The sequence below is a fragment of the Protopterus annectens genome, chromosome 3.part1 (genome assembly GCF_019279795.1).
Source record: "Protopterus annectens isolate FY-2018-M chromosome 3.part1, PAN1.0, whole genome shotgun sequence".
Classification (NCBI taxonomy): Eukaryota; Metazoa; Chordata; order Ceratodontiformes; family Protopteridae; genus Protopterus; species Protopterus annectens.
In genome coordinates, this window is record NC_056732.1 from 1766037140 (window position 1) to 1766057430 (window position 20291).

Below are 20291 nucleotides of genomic sequence, written 5' to 3' on the forward strand. Positions count from 1 at the left end.
GGGATGGGATACAAGGATCCAGTCAAGTATGGCAGAGTGGGTGGTGGATTTGGTGGAATAGGTAGGAGTTGTTACTAGTTCGGAGAAACAATGTAGGTTAATGGAGGTAGAGGGGGATAAGGTTGTGAGTGTGGACCAGTTGATGTTGACATCTCCCATGATTATAGTCTCATTGTGGAGGTCTGAGGAGAGAGTGGAAAGTAAATTTTCCAGGACAGTGAGGTTGTCGCCATGTGGGATGTAGATAGCAAAAATGTTAAGTGAGAGTTCTGGGGATTAATTCTTCAGTTGGCTAGAAAGAGTTCAGCAGGGGAAATGGGGGGGGGGGTAGTGGAGTTAGTGTGAGGTTATCCCTGTACATGACAGTAACACCACCTCCTTTTCTCTTTGTTCTATCTAGTCTTAAGATATTATAGCCAGGAGGGAGGATGTCCCTATCAGGGATGTGGGGTTTTAACCAAGTCTCATTAAGGGTTATTATATCAGGGGACTGGTGTGAGATCCAAGAATGGAATTCAGTAACTTTATTTACTATGCTTCTCAGGTTGATGGAGTAAAAGGACATGTGTTTTGGTGGGATATGAGGGTTGGGGGTACCATCTGAGGATGATGGTAGGGCCGGGCCAGGGTTGAGATGTATGTCGCCTTCAGTAAAAGGGCAAGGAGAGAAGGGATTGGCTGAGGTTTGGGGACAAGAAGTAGGTGACACTTAGGTTATGTTATGTGTATATCAAACTGCTGGTATAGAAGTGTGTGTTGAAAAGGGTTTGTAAAGTACTGAGCTTAAAAATGCAACCACACTGTACCCTACTTGAATAGAACAGAAATGTACCTGCATTCTTGTAATTGTTTAGATGTATATATTTTAACAATGGAAACTGGAACACCAGATGTTAACTTCAGAAAAATAGCTGAAATTAAATTATTTTAGGGCCAGTAATAAAAGGATGTTATCTTTCAGTTTCAGTGCAGTAACAGAGACAATGTCTAGAACTAGAGGTTAACTTTATTGTCTTGGAAGTGTTTTTATTGTTTATGACTTCCAGGATCTGCCTTAGATCTAAGAAAACACCTTGTCTATATATTTTCATAGGTAGATGCTAAATGCTACCAGCTGCATCAATGAGGGTTTTACCTGGGATAGAGGCAGATGACAAAAAGTGATGTAATCCTGCAAGCTATCCCGGCAGTAATATATGAAATATTAATTTAAGACTCTCTGAGAGAGACTGAGTATTCTGTATTTTGTCTTTCACCTGATAGCATCAAGACCCACTCACCACATCTGCCTTGTTGCTCTGTAAGTAAGTTAACTAGGGTGTAGTAATTCTCTTAGATTCAGTCAGGAATATAGTGAAGTATAGTTTAGATGTTTTCTTTATTTATTTCAGACTGTCCTGCAATGTTGTTTTAAATATTTCCTGTGATTTTGAACTCTGATGTTACTGTGATTATACACCAAGTATTTTCTTGTTCTTTTATTATTTATTATTAAATATATTTAAACCCTTCATTGTGACTGATATTTGTGAGACATATTTAAGTTCTGAGAGTGTACTTGCATATTTATTTGGTGACACTGTGGGCCACTCCTAACAGCCCTGCTCTTGGTCAAATTACCATTTGTATTAACAGTAACATTACACAGTAAGATTGGACACCCTTTGTTAAGGGCCTTAAAGTAGCTGATAAGGAGCTGGCTGGTGTCAGAGAAGACTACCTTATAGTCCGGGCAGAAGGGGGCATGGCTAATAAACCTGTGTCAGCCTTTCCCCAGGTGTGTGTGTCTGTGTATAAATCAAACCTCAAAGTCTGTGTGTTAGCTGCTTGGGCAGGGACATGAAGCACTTGCTGGGCAGAGAGGGTGCTGAAGGTCTTGGCTTGGTCAATCAACTGAGATCTCAACTCTATAGCTGTGCCAGTGGGGAGTCTTACTGGGGATCTAGAGAAATAGGGAGAAACCAGCCCCAGACTGACTGTGGTCTCTTTGTGCTCTTAAGGGAAACTGCACTTGATGCAAGGAGCTGCATCTGGAAATACTATGTGTGTAACTTGTCAGCATCCCAATCTACACCCCCCACTGGTGCTAGTGGTGAGGATTAAGGCTCCTTGATTACTGGGTCAGTGGTGGAGCATCACAGGTATAAGCAGTCAAGAAAGTGGCTATAACTGCTGGTGGGGGATCTATATGGATGAAAATACTATATGCTCTTATCATCTGGTTATTTTAAATGGTCTTTAATTTGGCTTTGCAGGACTAGTGTATGTGTGTGAATTAAGTTGGAATATATTGTACTGCATGTTTGTATGAAACAAGTTTGAAATATGTGACTTTGTTCATTATTACAGCTAATGTTTTTGACACAAACCTCTGACAATGATGCAGTCAACAATGTAACAATAATTGCTTGCTTTGAGGGATTGTCTGTGGATAAAAATGACTGACTCTGCTGAGTTAATAAAGTTAAAATGTCATTGGTTTGACTATAACTGTGGAGTATGGATACTGGTAGAATATAATGATAGTAGTCTAAGTGGCCTTTTATAGTTTAAATTTTCTGAAATAGATAGTTTTCTCATTTATGGTCTTATATTTTATTTCACTGTTTGCTGTAAAAAAGTCCAAAACCACAAATTTAAAATGTACTTACCACTGCCATATTAAGCAAGAAAAATATTTTAAAACCATTAGGAAGGTGAATCAAGGAACATATGTATTTGTGCATGGTACTAAAAATGTGTGCAGGAGGCTCGTGGTTTGAAAATATCCTGCGGCCCAAGGTACACTTAATTTGCCACTGGCCAGAGCATTCTTTATGAATGTGAGTTTCAGAGAAAGACGATATTACAGCTGCTAATGCTAAGTCTGTTTTTCATGTGAGACTATTTTGCTTTATTTTTACAAATGACCATTATAGTTTGTGCTATAACATTTGAAATAAAAGCTTTCTCTGTAATTATTGTAAAAGTAATGAAGAAAATAGTTTGCAAGCTTACAGGTTTGAACAGTGTTTGTGGTAAATGGGGAGAGACAGACAAATAATGAGACAGTGGAATAATTACGGGGGGGGGGGCTGGTCCATTTTCCTGCCTAGGGTCCCATTTAACCATGATTCTGCTCTGAATGGGATACTGTGACGGAAATGAAAACTGAATAGTTTATTTCTTTTGGAGAAAAATAATCTGAAAAGGCTAATTCCTTTATTTTAAGCATAGCTTATCATGAGCCAGGCACGTATCACTGTGATGGAGGTGAAAATGGGGAACAGGTACCCCTGTATCAGTATTACATGTACATACTTTCACACAAATATTTAAAGCATGACACTTTAATCCCCTTCTAACCTACCAATATACCTAAACAATTACCCCCATAATAAGTGTCCAAGCTGTTCTTAAAAACACCTAAAATAGTGCTTGCTTTAATGTCATTTGGTGGTCTATTCCATGCATCAGCTGCTCTCTCACAGAGCCAGTTAGCACACATCATTTCTACAGAATCTTCTACACAGGTTGCCTGATTATTCTCTACTATTTTTTAATAACCTCAAATATTCCCAGAGGTAGTCGTCTCTAAATGCCCTATATACCTGAGTAACATCTTCTCTTAATTATCTATATGAGAAACTGTACAAGTTCAGATATTTTAGCCTTTCATCATAACTTAAATTTTCACATCCATTAATGCCCTTGGTATATTTCTGTTGTACTCTTTCCAGTTTACTCATGGTTGTTTTCTTATAAGGTTTCTATATTGTTATTCCACACCCCAGTTTGGGTTTAATGGAAATAACAAACAATGACTTCCTCATTTCTGATTTCCTAGACTTTATAAATCTCTTTATACAATAGTTCTATAACTGCCATTAATCCATTGGTTGATATGATTAGAAAAACCCAAAGCTGGATCTATCCATTTACCCAGGTCCTTGAATGAATCTACAGTCTCAATCACTGTGTGCTGCATTAATATTTTTTTTATTTTCCATTTGTTTACTGGGCTGGTCCAGCTGGATATAAGTCCATTTTCAGCAGAGGCTCAGGGAGAAAAGCTCCAAATGCAGACATTTAAATCAGTCTTTAAAAATTTTGTAGTTAAATTGAGAAAAAATAAATAAATAAATACAATATTCATCACTTATGTCTCCCAAATCGCATATGCTTAGTTTTTGATGTATCCATCTCCCAAATCTCATATGCTTAGTTTCTGATGTATCTATCAGCATTTTATTCTCCTGTGCCTAAACAGTCAATTTAGTGAAGTTCTTTTGCAGACATTCCCTATATGTAACACATGTAATCAGTTTACCCAAGTTCAAGTCATCTGCATATAGACTGTAGAACATCTCAGATGAAAAAGAAAGATTTGGAAGATACAATCTAAACAAACACTGTGTTACACCCTGATTGTAACCAAGAACTGCACCTGTCCAGTTGCAGTATGATACTTGCCATGTCCTATTTGTAAGCTATGCAGCTTACAAATAGGACAGATAGGACCTGGTTCAAGGCCTCAGAGAGTACCATGGCCTTGCAAGGCTACAATGCCTTCCACATCTTCAGACCATAAAATGGATGTGTGAGAAGCTTGCCCCAACCCCTCCCCCTACCCTACATATCCGAAGAGCAGGTCATTAAAGCTTTGTCTAAGGCAAAAAACACAGCCTCTATGGGACCAGACAGCATGCCAGGCTGTCTTCTAAACAAAATTAAACATGAACTAGCATCACCATTAAGTACCCTATTAAATCACAGCCTAACCACTGGCTTTGTTCCTGCATAATGGAGAACAGCAACAGTTATTCCTCTCCACAAAGGTGGCTTAGCAACAGACCCGGGGAATTATAGGCCTGTAAGTCTGACCAGCCTCATCTGTAAAGCCATGGAATCTATCATCATAGACCTCATGAATAAAGACATAGGCGACCTCCAAACCCTGGATCCGACCCAATTCAACTTCATCAATGGCAGATCCTGCCTGTTACACCTGGTGTATTTCTTTGAAAATGTGATCAGGGCCATTGACGAGGTACAATCTGTGCACACAGCATGCCTTGACTTGGCAAAAGACTTTGACACAATCCCACACTCAGGCATTACTGATAAACTTAGCAAACAATGCAACCCCCTTTGTTGCAAGATGGGTTGCCAAATGGCTTACAAACTGGCACACTAGCACACACTATCAAACTGGATGACTCCACATCAACCAGCAGACCTGTCATCAGCGGGGTGCCACAAAGGTCAGTGCTGGGCCCCCTACTTTTCGATATATACTTCTCAGAAGCTCAAGTCAAAACTAAGGGGTTGTGGCTGACCAAGTCTAGATGACTGCAAACCGGGTACAATTACTGAATCCCCAAATTATGTCAGTATACTTCAGGAGGGTCTTACGCAGACCAACAACTGGTGTCCTAGCCATGGTCTCAAAGTGAATGCAAAGAAAGGCATCATCATTCTCTTCAGTAAAGACAATGTCTCGTCACACTTATCAAATTAACAACAATACCCTACATACTTACGAAGTGGTAAGAGATCTTGGATCACAAGTAGACTGTGACCTTAACTTTGGTCACCTTGTGTCTACTGTGGTAAGGAAGTTGTTCTAGGTAGCACACTTGATTAGCAAAGGCATTGCCTCTACAGCAAAGGAAGTTATAACACCTCTATACTTGTCAGTAATAAGGCCCATAGTTAAGTATAATACCCCTTTGAGCATGTACCTCACAAAGCACCTGCAGTAACTGGAGAGACTTCAGATGTTTCTAACTAAGATGATCATGGGACTCCAGCACGTGCCTCACTCTAAAGTCCCTGTCACTATACTCAGTATCATATAGACTTCTTAGGGAAGACTTATGCCTGGCTTACAGAGAAATCAATGATCCAAACCTAATGAATTTGCTGTACATCTGTAAATCAAATGGTGCTAGGGCTACCCATTCCAGGAACCTAAATATGGCCTGCAACTTGAATAGGACTTGCTGGAGAAACAGATTTGTCACCCAGTGACTGCTGCATCCTTGGAATAGACTGCGAATTAATGTGAAGCAGAGCATCTATAACACTGCTCAAAAGGAACCTGGATGAGTGGATAGGGCACAGTAAATTCTTACCAGGGATAGCCCCCACACCCTTCCTGGACATGGGCAGTTATTAATAAATACAGTCCTGGGTATTGACTAGAGTATCTATGGTATTACATTAGGATGAACTGGCTAGGCTTTAAATGACCTCCAGGTCAACAGCCTAGTAAACTCCTGTGATCCTATGATCCATCTTTATCAAGAATACACCAATACTTAGTTGTTCTAATTTATTGATCAGTGTTTTGTGTAAGACCCTGTGAAATGCTAAAGTTAAACCTATATAAATTACAGCACAGTGCAATTTTTCATTCATAGCTGTCATTATATTGTTATAGCACATCATGTTACAGGTGGTAATAGATCTGTTTTCAACACATGCATGCTGATATATGGTTTCAAGTTCCAACTTTTCCAGTTCTGAAAATAATTTATTCAATATTACCTTCTGCAATATTTTTTTTACAACATGAAGGTATACTTTAAGGGCCTGTATGACCTTGGGTTTGTTCTATTCCCCTTTTCCTTAAAGACAGGTTTAATAAGTGCATGTCTCCAGTCTTGAGGAATCCCCCCATATCTATGCAACCTAGTAAACAACAGATATAAAGGTGCTGTAAGTTTTTGCTGAAGTGTTCTCATGTCATTATTACTAATTCTGTCTCCTCCCTATGCTTTGCTTGGATCCAGTTTACATAGATCTTTTTCAATATAATCTTACTGATTTCATAGGTTCATAGGTTTATACTAGGCTATCTGCCCTAAGGCATTTATAAGCCTAGCCCAAATTTTTGTGGCTTACGCCACCCCTTATATGAAAAAATACTGTGCCCATTAGTTTGTTGTGCCTCTGTCCAGCAGTGACACAGAGATGATTCCAGGGGTAAACCTACGATCTCCCATCCACAGGTCTAGATTTCTCTTGAACAGAGTCAGCGAGGTGCTCTGCCTCACATGGACCGGGATTTTATTCCACTGCATAGGGAGTCTCTGAGTGATAAATCTATCCCTCCAGCATGTCCTATTTATATCCGTGCTAAGGTTTAAGTCACTTGCTCTAGTGGTTTTGGTGGATTTGGATTTTTTGAGGTGGAGCATGTCCATTAATTCCGGGTTGGACATGGCCTTGTATGTCAGGCACATGTCACCTCTGAGCAGACAGTATGCAACTGAATAGAGCTGGAGTTTCTTCAATCTGGCAGCATATGACAGATTTTGGAGTCCCTTTATCCTTTTGGTGAGGAACTTTTGGGGTCTCTCCAATTGCTGCAGATGTCGGGTGAGATACATCCCGAATGGGGCATTGTACTCGATCATTGGTCTGATAAGTGAAGAGTACAGGGAAACAATGACCTCACTAGATCTGGATGTGAATTCCTTCATGATCAGGTGGGCAATGTAGAAGGTCTTTCTAACCACTTTAGCAACGTGAGTGTCAAAGAAAGGCCACTGTCAACCTGGGTCCCCAGGTCCCTGATAACCTCTTCTGTGCTTAGTGGATTGCCACCTATATGGTAGCTTGGGGTTACCTTGTTTTTCCCGAAGGGTATGACTATACATTTTTGGCGTTTAACTTCAGGCCATGGCTCTGGCACCAGCTATCTGTTTCCGTGAGTCCCTTCTGAAGGATATCAGTGTCAGATGCACTTTCCACTATGGCGCCCAGTTTGCAGTCATCTGCAGACTTTGTCAGCCAAAGTCCTCCCATGTTGGCCTGTACTTCTGTGAAGTAGATGCCAAACAATAGGGGGCCAAGGACCGAGCCCTGTGGGACACCACTTGTGCCCGGCTTGGAGTCTGACACAGCGCCAGCAACTCTAACCCTGTGGGTTCTGTCCTTAAGCCAGTTTGCAACCCATCTTGTGACATATGGGTTTACATTTAAGCTGGTAAGTTTTTCTACAATACCCGAGTGGGGTATTGTGTCGAAAGCCTTTGCAAGGTCAAGGTAGGCTGTATGGACTGCCTTTCCTCATCAATGGCCTTGGTGACTGTTTGAAGAAGTCAACCAAGTTCAAAAGGCATGATCTTCCCTTGACAAAGCCAAACTGGGTCGGGTCCAATGTCTGCAAGTCCCTATATTTTTGTTTATCAGCTCCATTATGATCCTCTCCATAGCTTTGCAGACTAGACTTGTTAAGCTTATGGGCGGTAATTACCAGGGTCTGTAGAGGCACCGCCTTTGTGGAGTGGGACCACAGTTGCGTCGCCACTCCTTGGGCACGTATCCTGTGGTAAGGCTGAGATTAAACAGCTGCCTTATGTGCGGGTTTAATTCCTCATTTAGCTCGTGTAGCACACAGCCGGGGACACCATCGGTCCCATTGATGCTGTGTTTTTAGCTTTAGAGTGCAGGTCTCACCTGCGCATCTGGGATGTCCGGGAGGCTAGACTCGCCTGGGATAGTTATCTCTCCTTTACGGCGCGGGAGGGGGGTGAAGTTTGCACTGTACCTGTCTGCCAGTATCTTGGCAATGTCTGTGGGTTCAGTGATTTTGTATCATTTTGGACTAATTCTGAGCATATCTGGGAGTTTCCACCCAGGTTCCTAACATAGCTGAAAAAGGCCTTATGATTGTCCTTTGAATCCATGGCAATTTTTCTCTCAAAATTGGCCTTAGTTGATTTTATGAGTGCTCGTATTTTTTACTAATAATGATCAGGGGTGACTTCCCTTTTATGGATTTTGTTCTATCATGTAATAGCTTTCTCCTCTTATTGTAAAGTTTGTTAATGGCTGGGGTCCACCAGACTGGACGTTTGCCCTTTGTGGAAAGAGTCTTGGTTTTATTTGGGATTGCCTGATCCATGCAGTCCTGGAGGTGTTCATAGAAGGCATTTGTAAGGGCTTCTGCAGCTTGGGTTGTGGTTTCCACTGGCTCAGGGGCCTTGAAGGATACCACACCAGTCTTGAGTAGTGTGAAGTTTGCTTTAGAGAAGTTCTTCACTATGGTCTTTTTGTTTGGGGTGGGGGCGGGATGTGGATTTCCAGTGAGATTAGTTTATGATCAGATCTCACCAATGAGGGATATACTTCGGTGTGGAGCATTTTGTCCCCATGTTTGTGACAATGAGATCTAGTATATTTTCTCCTCTCGTGGGAACAGTGACTAGCTGTTCCATGGCATTTGAATTTATGAACTCCAGGAACCGTTGGGCTAGAAAGTTAGGGCTTGAGTAATGTTCCCAGTCTATATTCGGGTAGTTGAAGTCACCCAATATGATGGTGTTTGGAGATACATTTATACACTCCAGTGTCTTCAGGAAGGCTGTGTGGGGTTCCTGAGTTTGAGAGGGTGGCCTGTAGCATGCTACAATTTGTAGAGCAGTTTTGCCTATGGTTAGTTGCACCTGGATGGTTTCCGAAGCTTGTGCGTTGCCACCAACCTGGAGGTGTGGGTATCCTTTATGAATATGGATACACCCCTCCTTTTGTGGTGTGGTCCGGGTTTTGGGGCGGAACGCATGATATGAGGTAAAACCTAATAGTGCCGGGGTGCTCTCAGGAGCCTTGAACCAGGTTTCAGTTACAGCACAGACATCGATGTTCTCCATACTGAGAAGGGCCTCGAGTGCGTGCATTTTGAGATTTAGACTTCTGGCATTGAGCAGCATTACCCTCAGTTTCTTCCCATTTTTGTTTTCTAGGGTGGTAGGTTTAGAATTTGAGCCTTGCCTAAAAAGGCACTATGGGGTGGCAAGAGCCTTAGCCAATATCCGGAATCCCAGGGTGACAGGTGCAAGCCATCCCTTGCGCAGCGTGGCTTGTCAAGCATGTCATCCCAGGCAGACAGACACTGGATCCCCTTTGAATGACACCAGACATTAAGCCAATTGTTAAAGCTGATCATCTTGTCTCTATATTGTGGCATCATTCTTGGTGAAGGAAGGATACTGCTCAGGGTTAGGGTCATACCTGCCTGGGCTACATAATCAGAGAGCTCCTCTATGTCTCTTTTCATGTAGTCCAGGAGGTGCGTCTCAGGTCGTTCACACCAGCATGGACAATGACTGTGTCATATTTGTACTTGCCGTGGAGTGACCCGAGTGCTTGTGTTATGTGGCGGATTCTAGCGCCCGATAGGCAGCTTACTGTGACCCTCTCCTTGTTCAGCCTGGTGAGTGGGACGTCAGTGTGTCTGACTATGGAGTCACCTATGACAAGTATGTTTGGTGTTGTATTTGGCCTTAAGGGCTGTGACTGCTTTGCACACTGCTTTTGTGGTTTATGTGTTGCTTGTGGGGTGTCTTGAGGTAGCAGTTGTTTGGGTGTCTGCTTTGGAGGCCTCTGCTGTTTAGGTAAATTTTTACTCAGAGCCTCCGAGTATGTCTTTGTGTGTATCTGAGATTACCAAGATGTCACTAGGACAACTTAGCACCCTTCTGTGGACCCAAACTGCTTTGCATAAGATTTTGCAAGTATATTTAGAAAGTGTTGTGTCTGAGAATACATTTTAGAATCTACACACTTTATCAGTTTGTATGTCTTTACTCTGTTCACATCTTATGTATCTATAAGATGGTTTTCTATTATGCTCAATACCTTTATATACATTTCTTTCAAATCTACATGTGATATGTAAGTGAGGGGCAAGATGCAGAGAAAGTGGATGGGATAATTTATTTTAATTCAAGTGACACTAAGGGGACAAGGCAGCTATCAGTTGTCTTAAATGAGGGGGTTGGTTCTGGGGAACTGGAACTGGGGGACTTTGCACTCAGAGTGACATTATTCCATGACTCTAGTGGGGGTGTTGGAAAACAAGGGCAACAAATGACAAGTGTCTACTTCTTTTCATTTAATTACACTCAGAGTGACAGCTGAATGACTGAAAGAACGCTGTATTGTAAATGTGAAGGCTGCCAGCCTAGCCAGCTAGAATTTTGTAAATAATTCTGTGTCATTTGTGAATAGTAATATGATTTGTATGCTTGCCTTACAAATGTAACAGAACTATATGTGCTGTACTGAGCTTCAAGAATGTAACCACAGTGCAGCCTGCTGGAAAAGAGCAGAAAATGTGTATAAACTACATGTCTATGCAAATGTATGTGTTGATGGTAAAGGCTGGTATAGACAGAGTTAACTTGCAAACTCTAAGAAAACAAGTAAAGAGCTTTATAATGTGTTATAATGTTAGTTTATCTCAGCTAAGAGACAGAATGTCTAGTGCTAGGGGTTTCTTTCTATTGTCTTGAGACAGAGATAATTACTGGGTTTCACATGTAAAGTGTTTTTGTATTGCTCTGTAGCTTCCTAGCAGCTGTACATCTGAAAGATAAGTATTTTTAACAGAGACATGTTAAATTCTGTTGGTATCTGTTTAGCTTGGGAACTAGAGACAGATGTCAAATAGTGATGTCATCTAGCTAACCCAGGAGTAATGTGTATTATTAATTTAAGAATGATCTTAGAGAGAAAGTCTGTGCATTTTGTATTTGTCTCTGGACCTGTAAACATCCTCTCACCAGCACTTGTCTGTGCCCTGTAAGTAAGACTTAGATCATAGTATCTGTCTTAGAGATAGGAATAAAGTAGGATTAGTTTAGATGTTTTCTGTATTTATGTGAGACTGTCCTGCAATGTTGTTTTAAAATATTTCCTGTGATTCTGAACTCTGCTGTCACTGTGCTAATTTATTAAGTATTGTCTTGTGCTTTTATTATTTATTATTAAATATATTTAAACCTTTTAATTGTGGCTAGTTTTGTATAGAGATATTTAAGCTCTTAGAGTACTTGTATATGCATTTGGTGATACTATACAGGCCACTCTTGAATAGCCTTAAAAGTTCTGGTCACACTTACCATTTGGATAACAGTAACATTACACAGTAGAAGAGGCACACTTACCATTTGCATAACAGTAACATTACACAGTAGAATTGGTCACCCTTTGGGGAGGGCCTTATAGTAGCTGATAAGAGTGGTTGGTGGCAGCTGGTACTACTGTACAGTCTGGGCAGAAGGAGGCACTGCTAGTAAACCTGTGTCATCCTTCCTCAAGAGTGTGTGTGTCAGCTACTTAGGCAGGTACACAAAGCATTGGTTGGATAGAGAGGGTGCTGGAGGTTTTGTCTTGACCACTCGGCTGAGATCTGAACCCTATAGCTGTGCCAGTGGGGAGTCTTATCGGGGATCTGGAAAGAGAGGGAGAAACCAGCCCCAGACTGACTGTGATCTCTGTGCGCTCTTAGGGGAAAATGTACTTTACTGTGTGTGTATTTGTCATCCTCTCAATGTGCATGTCCCTCACTGGTGTTAGTGGTGATGACTGAGGCTCCTTGACTACTGGACTAGTGCAGGAGCATCACAGTAAATACTATTATGGGCAATCAGGGCAGCTGTCAGAGTTTCAACATCTGCAAATTGACAGAGGCCTGGGCCCTCTCCAGTGTCATTATTATAGGTGGGTCACATTTAAAGGATAGGGATTATAAAGCTGGATGAGCAGGGCTTATTTATTTACTTATTTATTTTGTATTACAGCATACTTGTGATACAGCTTGTTGTAGGCAGATTACTTTTCTTTTTTTTCTGGTAGCACATAGTGTGAGACAATGCACCCAGCAAGCATCTGGCATAAGAAAGAGTTATTGCTATGTTATGTGGCACTACCAGTGTCATCAGTAACGGAACACTGGCAAGGTAGTCAAAAGAGAGACTAGGAAAGCTAACACTGTTCAGCTTAAAATATGGCTTTCTTTCTCTTTTCAGGTTAGGCTTAAGGCTGCATAACTAGATATGCCATAAGTAAAAATCCAGAATAGCAGTGATGTGGTTGGGAGGTATAGCTGGTGCTATATAGCCATCTTGGCCTTTTTTCCTTGTCCGAACTCTGGCAATACTTTAACAAGGAAATAGGCAGATATAAAATCAAGAAACAGCAGACAGGCAGTCAGGTGGACAGATATTTTACGATTAATTTTATTTGTAAGGGGAGCAGCCACCTCCTTAACCTCATCCCGTACCTAGGAATTTTTTTTAAAGATGGAGTGTGGCAAGGAGGTGCCACCTGTCTTGCAAAGAGAATTCACAGAAAAAAACAGTATAATTCAGTGTGTATGTTTTATGTTGCCTGGAAATCTCTACTTCATGAACCACCCACACCTATCAAAGAAGACCGGGTGGCTGTTAAACTACATTGTCATGTATCATTTTGACAGCTAAGTAGATACACTGGTGAGGTCCAATTTTCTGCATTATGGCCAAAGAAGGGATGGCAGATATACAAACAAGCACAAGAAACAACAACCACATCATTACATTTAATTATCTGCAAATGGCAAAGCAATAGTTTTATGTCATCTTTCATTATTGTATGTGACTGTTGAACAACGTGCAGAGCTGTGGATGTTGATTACCTGTATGCAGGAGCGGTCCCCATAAAGTATTTGCATATACTGCTCAAATGCTTCACTGGCTGTCCTCTTGCTGCGTTTGTGTTGTTTAGTGTTCTTCAGTTCACCCTGCTGGAGCATCAGGAGTTCATTGTCTCTCTCAGCAAGCATGATATATGCCTGAAGGATAAAGGTCAAGAAATAATGTCACCCCTTGTGTGAACACAAGGTAATACATAACTACAATAAATATTCCCTTTTGTGCATATGCACTTAAGTTTGAATAAAAATGCATTTTAAACACTATTTGCCACAAAATTGCAAAACAGCCTTTGCTGCAAGTGATCCGGTGTTAAATACTCTCTCACTTGAATAAAGAAGACCAAATTCCCTTGATTACCACAGCAAACTCAAAATATATTTCTGCTGCAGCAAAATGTAAGTGATTTGATCAAACTGGTGCAATCATTATGTAAACGTTTAAGATGTACAATTCTTGATTCATGTTAGTTTGTCACCTTTCATACTGAAGCTGCTCAATGCCTGACATTTTCACCTTTCATCTGTAAATGACGATGTGGTTTTGAAAGTCTAAATGTGTGTTAATCCCATCCAAGCTGTCACTGTACCAGAAATGCTTGACTCTAGATGTAATATCAGTGTGTTTATCTGCTCTACAGTCGTCATGTTTCCTTTCTTATAATATGTGTCAATTTCCTGTGGCCTGGATTGTGGCTGAAAAAGTTTCACTAATATCAACCCACTTACTTGGTTAACAAATAAATAAAATATAATTTTAACTAGGGATGTACAACTTCCTTTTGAATTTAATGGGTGGCACAGTGGATAGTGTTGGCACCTCACAGCAAGAGGTTCCCAAGTTAAATTCTCGGGCAGGGGTTCCTTCTCTGCAGTCTGCATTTTTTCTTCTGTTCTCCTGGGTTTCCTCCAGTTTGCCCACTTTTTTTCCACCTTCCATAAACATGCAGCAGGTGGGATGAACACTCTAAATTGGCCATAGGTGTGAGTGTGCATGCAAGTGTGTGATATAGCAATAACCCACGCCTGGATGTGGGTAATGCTGGATTTACACACGGTTGGCGTGGTTTGGTCCCACCAAACAAAGCCAACCGTGATGGTTACTGCTATTACCATGACATTATTTAAGAAAAGAAACTATTACTTTTCTTAAATAATGGCATAGTATAATGCCTGTTTACTGCCCTTCCGCAGATGTCTGGCATCTGTGGCAGTTCTGATGTACTGCGCGCCTGAGCAGTACATCAGAGCTTGAGCAAAACAACGGAGAAAGCAAGATGTCCGTTGCTTTTTACTGTTTAGCTATGTTAAATGGGTTTAACATAGACAGCTTTAAAATAAGCAACGGAGATGTCCGTTGCTTATTTTAAAACTGCCTCACTATGTTAAACCCATTTAACATAGCGAAACAGTAAAAAAAGCAACAGAGATCTTGCTTTCTCCGTTGCTTTAAAAACCTGTCTCGCTATGTTAAATGGGTTTAGCATAGCGAGACAGCTTTAAAATAAGCAACGGAGATCTCTGTTGCTTATTTTAAAGCTATCTTGCTATGTTAAACCCATTTAACATAGCGAGACAGTGTTTTAAAAGTAGAGTTATACTAATGGAAAAAAGTCCGGGCGACCGGACCTCTTTCCATTAGTATAACTCGATTTACAATGTGCACGCTGGCCAATCAGCGTGCACGTTTTGGGGGGGTCATGGTATAAAGAGGAATAACTACCGCGGTGGGGCTAGCCACCTGTCGGTGTAAACCTTGGCTTTAGATGATTGTCACAGTTGATGTGACACCCACAACCCTATGTGCAAAAATGGGAAAAGGGGTTGTGGAGGGATGGATATACCACTTCCTATTGGACTTACTGACCTAATGTCAAGACCTGGGTACACACTATCTATTTGCCCCTAAACTCACCCACTAACACCTACTAAACCTGCTGAAAATAAACACGTTATTTTATTTCTATGGCCGAAAATTAGAGTTGCCACCTGTCTGCTTTTTTACTCCAGATTACCTGGCAATGAAGCCCCTCATCCTGTTCTCAGGTTGTCCAGGTGGTTGGTCCATTTTCTGGGACATTCTGTCACTTGGCAGTGTTTGTTTATAATATCAGCATGTCCGCACATAGAGAAGGAGTGCTGACATTTAACAAACATTGATGCCCTACATGCATTCGCCTCCCCCTGTTGCTGAATAACTGAGAGCTTGATGTTACACTGAAGACAACCAACTCAGAAAAAGAAAATAATGCAAAGAAGCCTGCAACATCTTTAAATATAGGGCTCTTGTTCATAAAAGATTTCAAGTTTTTGTTGCAGTTTTGATCTACAGGGAATTTGTTGGTGTGGAAACGATGTACTGGTAGAGTACCTAACCAGATGATTTTTCTACTGTCCTTTGTAAATCTTTTGTCATTTCTTTTGGTAAATTCCTGGGGATGATAGGCAGACAGTTGTTGTTGTTCTTTCAGCTTTTCCCGGTTAGGGGTCACCACAGCGGAACTCTGGACCGCTAATGATTGGCAGTATATTTTTTTTACGGGTGTCGCGGTGCCAGCTCGACACCCAACCTTCAGCAAAGGCACACCCATTCTACGCATGTCTTTCAAACACCACTTGACCGTGGGCAGGACATGCAGACTCCACACAGAAGGTGCTCCAGCTGAGAATCGAATGGGAGAACCTCTTGCTGTGAGGCAACAATGCTACCGCTGCAACACCGCGGCTTATACGATAGGCAGACAGTAATACCAGATATTAATGTTAAGAAAATGAATGCCTGTCATTCCACTAATGTTTTAAGTAAATTACAGCAGTATTTTAAAATTGGCCTTGATTTTGGGTGTTTGCCCCCCCTTCAATTTTGACTTTTTGTAGAATTCTTGTGCAAAGAAATTGAGTTAAATGTGGGACATAATGAGCACATAGCTCTGTCAGTGACTTCACAGAATGTTCCTGAAGCTACTACATATTTTTGATCTATTCCATGTGAAAGTAGTGGATCTGAAGTAGTTTACTTCGTTTGGTCTTCAACCTGTGGGATATCGGATCCGAGCCAGCAACTTTACTAGCATCTGCTCTAAGCTCCAAGCTCCTTCCCTTACCCATAATACACCTCCACTACCTTCCAACCTCCAGATCTCGTTTGCCGCGGCTAGCTGAAGCATCGTGATCTCCAGAGCTCCAGGTTATAAGTGGGTGTAAAACTTTTAGAAAATCTCTTTTTTCTCTCTAAACTTTAGGTAGTGATAGTGTAGGTTCCCCTTTATTCTCCCCTCACTTGGTGCATCGAGTTTTCTAATTTTAGAGTTGTTAGTTTAGTTTAGAGTAGTTGTGTGTGTTTTTTGCTTTCCCTCCCCACTCTATCTACTCTGTGTGTGAGTGTGGTGAGTGGGTGTTTTCAGTGAGAAAGATATAATATTTTTCTCAGTTATTCTTTCCACTGTTACTATGGCTGATAAGCCTATATTTAAAAGATGCACTGAGTGTGGCCATAAGTTATCCCCTGTGGATGGCCACACTCTTTGTGTCATGTGCTTGGGTATGGCCCATCTTAACACAGACTGCACTACATGTGCGGGGTTTAACCCATGCACCCTTAAAGACAGAAAGGCCAAGTTGACCCTGAAAGGCCTTCTTCCCCCTTCTGAGACAGTTGCCTTGTCTTCGGCTTTGGTCACAGTAGCTGTTGTGGACACCTCTCCTTCTTCTCTTACCCTGGCTTTTCCTCCCTCCCAGGCTGGGACTCAAGCTCCTGTGCAAAAGCCTGCAGAAGTGGAATGGAAAAGGGGCAGAGAGAGAGTCAAAGTTGAGGGAAAAACAATAAAAGTCTCCAGACCTCCCTTCACCGGTCAAGACTCTTAGGATCCGTGACTCCCCTCGGCTCCAGTCTTTGATGTTTTCCCTGGAGCCAGAGGAGACGCACACTGCATCTAGGTCCTCAGTGCCCCAACCCACAAGGTTGGAGTCTGTGGCCTCGTCGAGGTCCACCCAGTCTTTATCTGAAGTCGACATGGATAAAATGATGAGGAGGTTCATTCGTACTCAGATCCAGATGGGGGTCTTGCCAGCCCCCTCTTCTTCAGGAGGGGGGAGCTCGCTTCCTTTTTTCCAACTGATTTCTCCTTCTCTGATCCATCCATCAGGTTCGGAGTATTCAGATCCCAGGATGGCTTTAGTCAGGGGGTTGGTGCCGACAGTACCTGCTTCCTCGACACCGACAGCTGCCTGGAGCATGTTGGATCTGATTAGTTTGGATCTGAGTCACTCTTGGAGCCAGAGCTTGGGTGTCGGATCCGAGGGAGTGGAACCTTTTTCATCTGCTCAACCTTTGTCGGGCCAAGTTCCCTCCCTTGGAGCTTCATCCACTTCTAGCCCAGCTCAAATTCTCTCATCAGATCTGGGGAGACCGGCCTCCTTATTGGTTTCACCGGAGGTTCATTCTCCCTCAGCGTTTGATGTGGTAAAAAGGGTTCTCTCCGCTGGATCAAGACCCCTGACTGACCTCTCGGACTTCCGCCCCGAACCCCCTGGCTCTCTCTATGATTTCCATAATTTTACCAGAGGGACAGCCCGTGCTTGAGGAGCCCCAGATGGTTCCCCCTGAGGAACGAGTGGCTTGCCAATTCCCCTGGAGAGCCCCACTGAAGAGGTGCCTCGCAAGCATACATGCAAGAGGAGGCACTTGGACTTTCCTGAGTCCTTTACAGAGGATACGGACTTGGATGATGGGGAAGGTTCCCCCAGGTCACCTCCCGAGGATGTCTCCTTTGGAGACATCATGGAAGACCTTCACCAACGGGGAGGTTGGTCTGCCCCCAAGCCTTCTTCTGATGAGTCCATGTTCCTGGAGGCTTTAGGCATGGGTCCATCTACTTCATGGGTGTCCCCTCCCGCAGATCCCTTGGTGGACCTGATCACCTCATGGGCATGGTAGGAGCCAGACACCATGGAACCAATTCCCAAAAGACCTGACAAAATTCTCAGTCCACCTTCTGATAGGCAGGCATGGAACAAAAGGCTCCCCCATAGATGCTATGGTGGTAGCAGCAGCCAATAAGAAGAAACTAGCCCAGGAGAGTTCCTCGGTTCATCCTCCTGACCGAGAGTCGCAGATGATTGTCTGCCTAGGGAAGCAGGTTTACGCTTCAGCTACTTTTTGATTAGGGTGCTGAACTACCTGGCCCATGTCATGAGAATCCAATGCTACCTGGTAAAGGAGCTAGAGGAGTCTCCCACTAAGTCCATGTCGCAGGAGAACAGGGTCTCGTTCTCCACGAGGATGGCCACTTTGAAAGCAGTCTTCAACACATCCATGCGGCTCCTTTCACATGCTACTGAAGGAGTGGCTAGGGCAGCTGGGTCTGGCGTGTCCATGAGGCGCAATGCCTGGCTCAGATTATGTCAATTTTCGGAACCTTTTATGGTGTCGTTTGCCAATACCCCTTATGACGGCTCTCCTCTTTTCGGTAAGACCGTCAAAGAGACGTTAGTCCAGAGTGAGAAGGATGGGAAGACACTGTCGGCCATTGGGATCTGCTTCTCAAACCCTCAAAGGTCCTTTTCCCAGAACCAGAGAGGGCAAAAGAAGATGTGGTTCCGGAAGTCACAGTATTCCAAGAACACTCAGGGCTCTTCTTCCCCCAGAGGCAGAGGGGGACAGAATGGATGCTGGCCCAGAGGCAGAGGAGGTCTGAGGAATTCTGGGTCTTGAGAACCTTTCTCGGACAGACCCAGCAGCAACCCTGAGGGGTGGCCCGACTGCTCTACTCTGGAGGCAGTCAGGGGATGATTGTCCTTGCACCTAGCGGTATGGGAGTCCATAACATCAGACTGCTGGGTGCTTCAGATCATATCCAGAGGATACTCTATCCCCTTTATGGGTCCCCCCAAATCTCCCAAACACCTCCTGGACATACCACCCACACAAAGGGAGGTAGCAGCACAGGAAATTTCCAAGCTGCTAGAAAAACGAGCCATCGAAACCGTCCCCCAGATCAGTCCATATCAGGCTTCTACTCCAGGTTCTTTTTGGTGCCAAAGAAAATGGGGGACTTAAGGCCCATTCTGGACCTTTCTACCCTGAACCTGTCAGTTGCCAAAGAGAAGTTCCAGATGGTCACACTACAGTCTCCAGATGGTCACACTACAGTCCATCATGCCATACCTACAAGAGAGCAAGTGGATGTGCTCGTTAGACCTCCAGGATGCTTACTATCACATAAAAATGCACAGAAGCTCAAGGAGGTTCCTCCGCTTCTGGCTAGGAGTCAATCAATACCAATTTCGAGCCCTACCCTTTGGTCTCACCACAGCCCCCAGGGTGTTCACCAAAGTGATGGCAGTGGTAGTGACTCACCTGAGGCTTTAGGGCATTCAGGTCTATCTGTACCTGGACGATTGCCTCCTCATTGCTCCCACCAAGTGTCTACTCTCCCAAACCAGGGATTATTTCTTGATCCTTGTCCTGCATTTGGGGATCACAATCAAAGCATCCAAATCACTCCTAGATCCTGTACAGGTGATGGACTACATTGGCGCAAGGATAGATACTTTACAGTGCAAAATCTTTCTGACCTCAGAGAGGGTACAAAACCTGAGGATGCACGTCTCCCTGTTCTACCATTCTCATCTCCCAATGGCGGAATCAGTGTTGCGGGCCTTAGGCTCAATGGCGGTGACCATAACGCTTCTCCCGTGTGCCCGGTTACACATGAGAATTCTACAGTGGATTCTAGCTGTACAATGGACCCTGTTGGTACTTCCGTTGGTGTACCCAATTCAAATCAGTTGAGTCTGTCAGTCATCCCTCATATGGTGGATGTGC

General features: G+C 43.0%; 1 protein-coding gene across 2 annotated transcripts in view; it reads right to left on the minus strand.

The window, feature by feature from the left end:
- Positions 1-20291, minus strand: part of WDR97 (WD repeat domain 97) — a 2414280-nt gene that overhangs the window by 988120 nt on the left and 1405869 nt on the right. For both annotated transcript variants that reach the window (XM_044067752.1, XM_044067751.1), the window contains exon 13: positions 13451-13606. In XM_044067752.1, coding sequence (XP_043923687.1) covers positions 13451-13606 — 156 coding nt within the window. The remainder of the gene's footprint in view (positions 1-13450; positions 13607-20291) is intronic.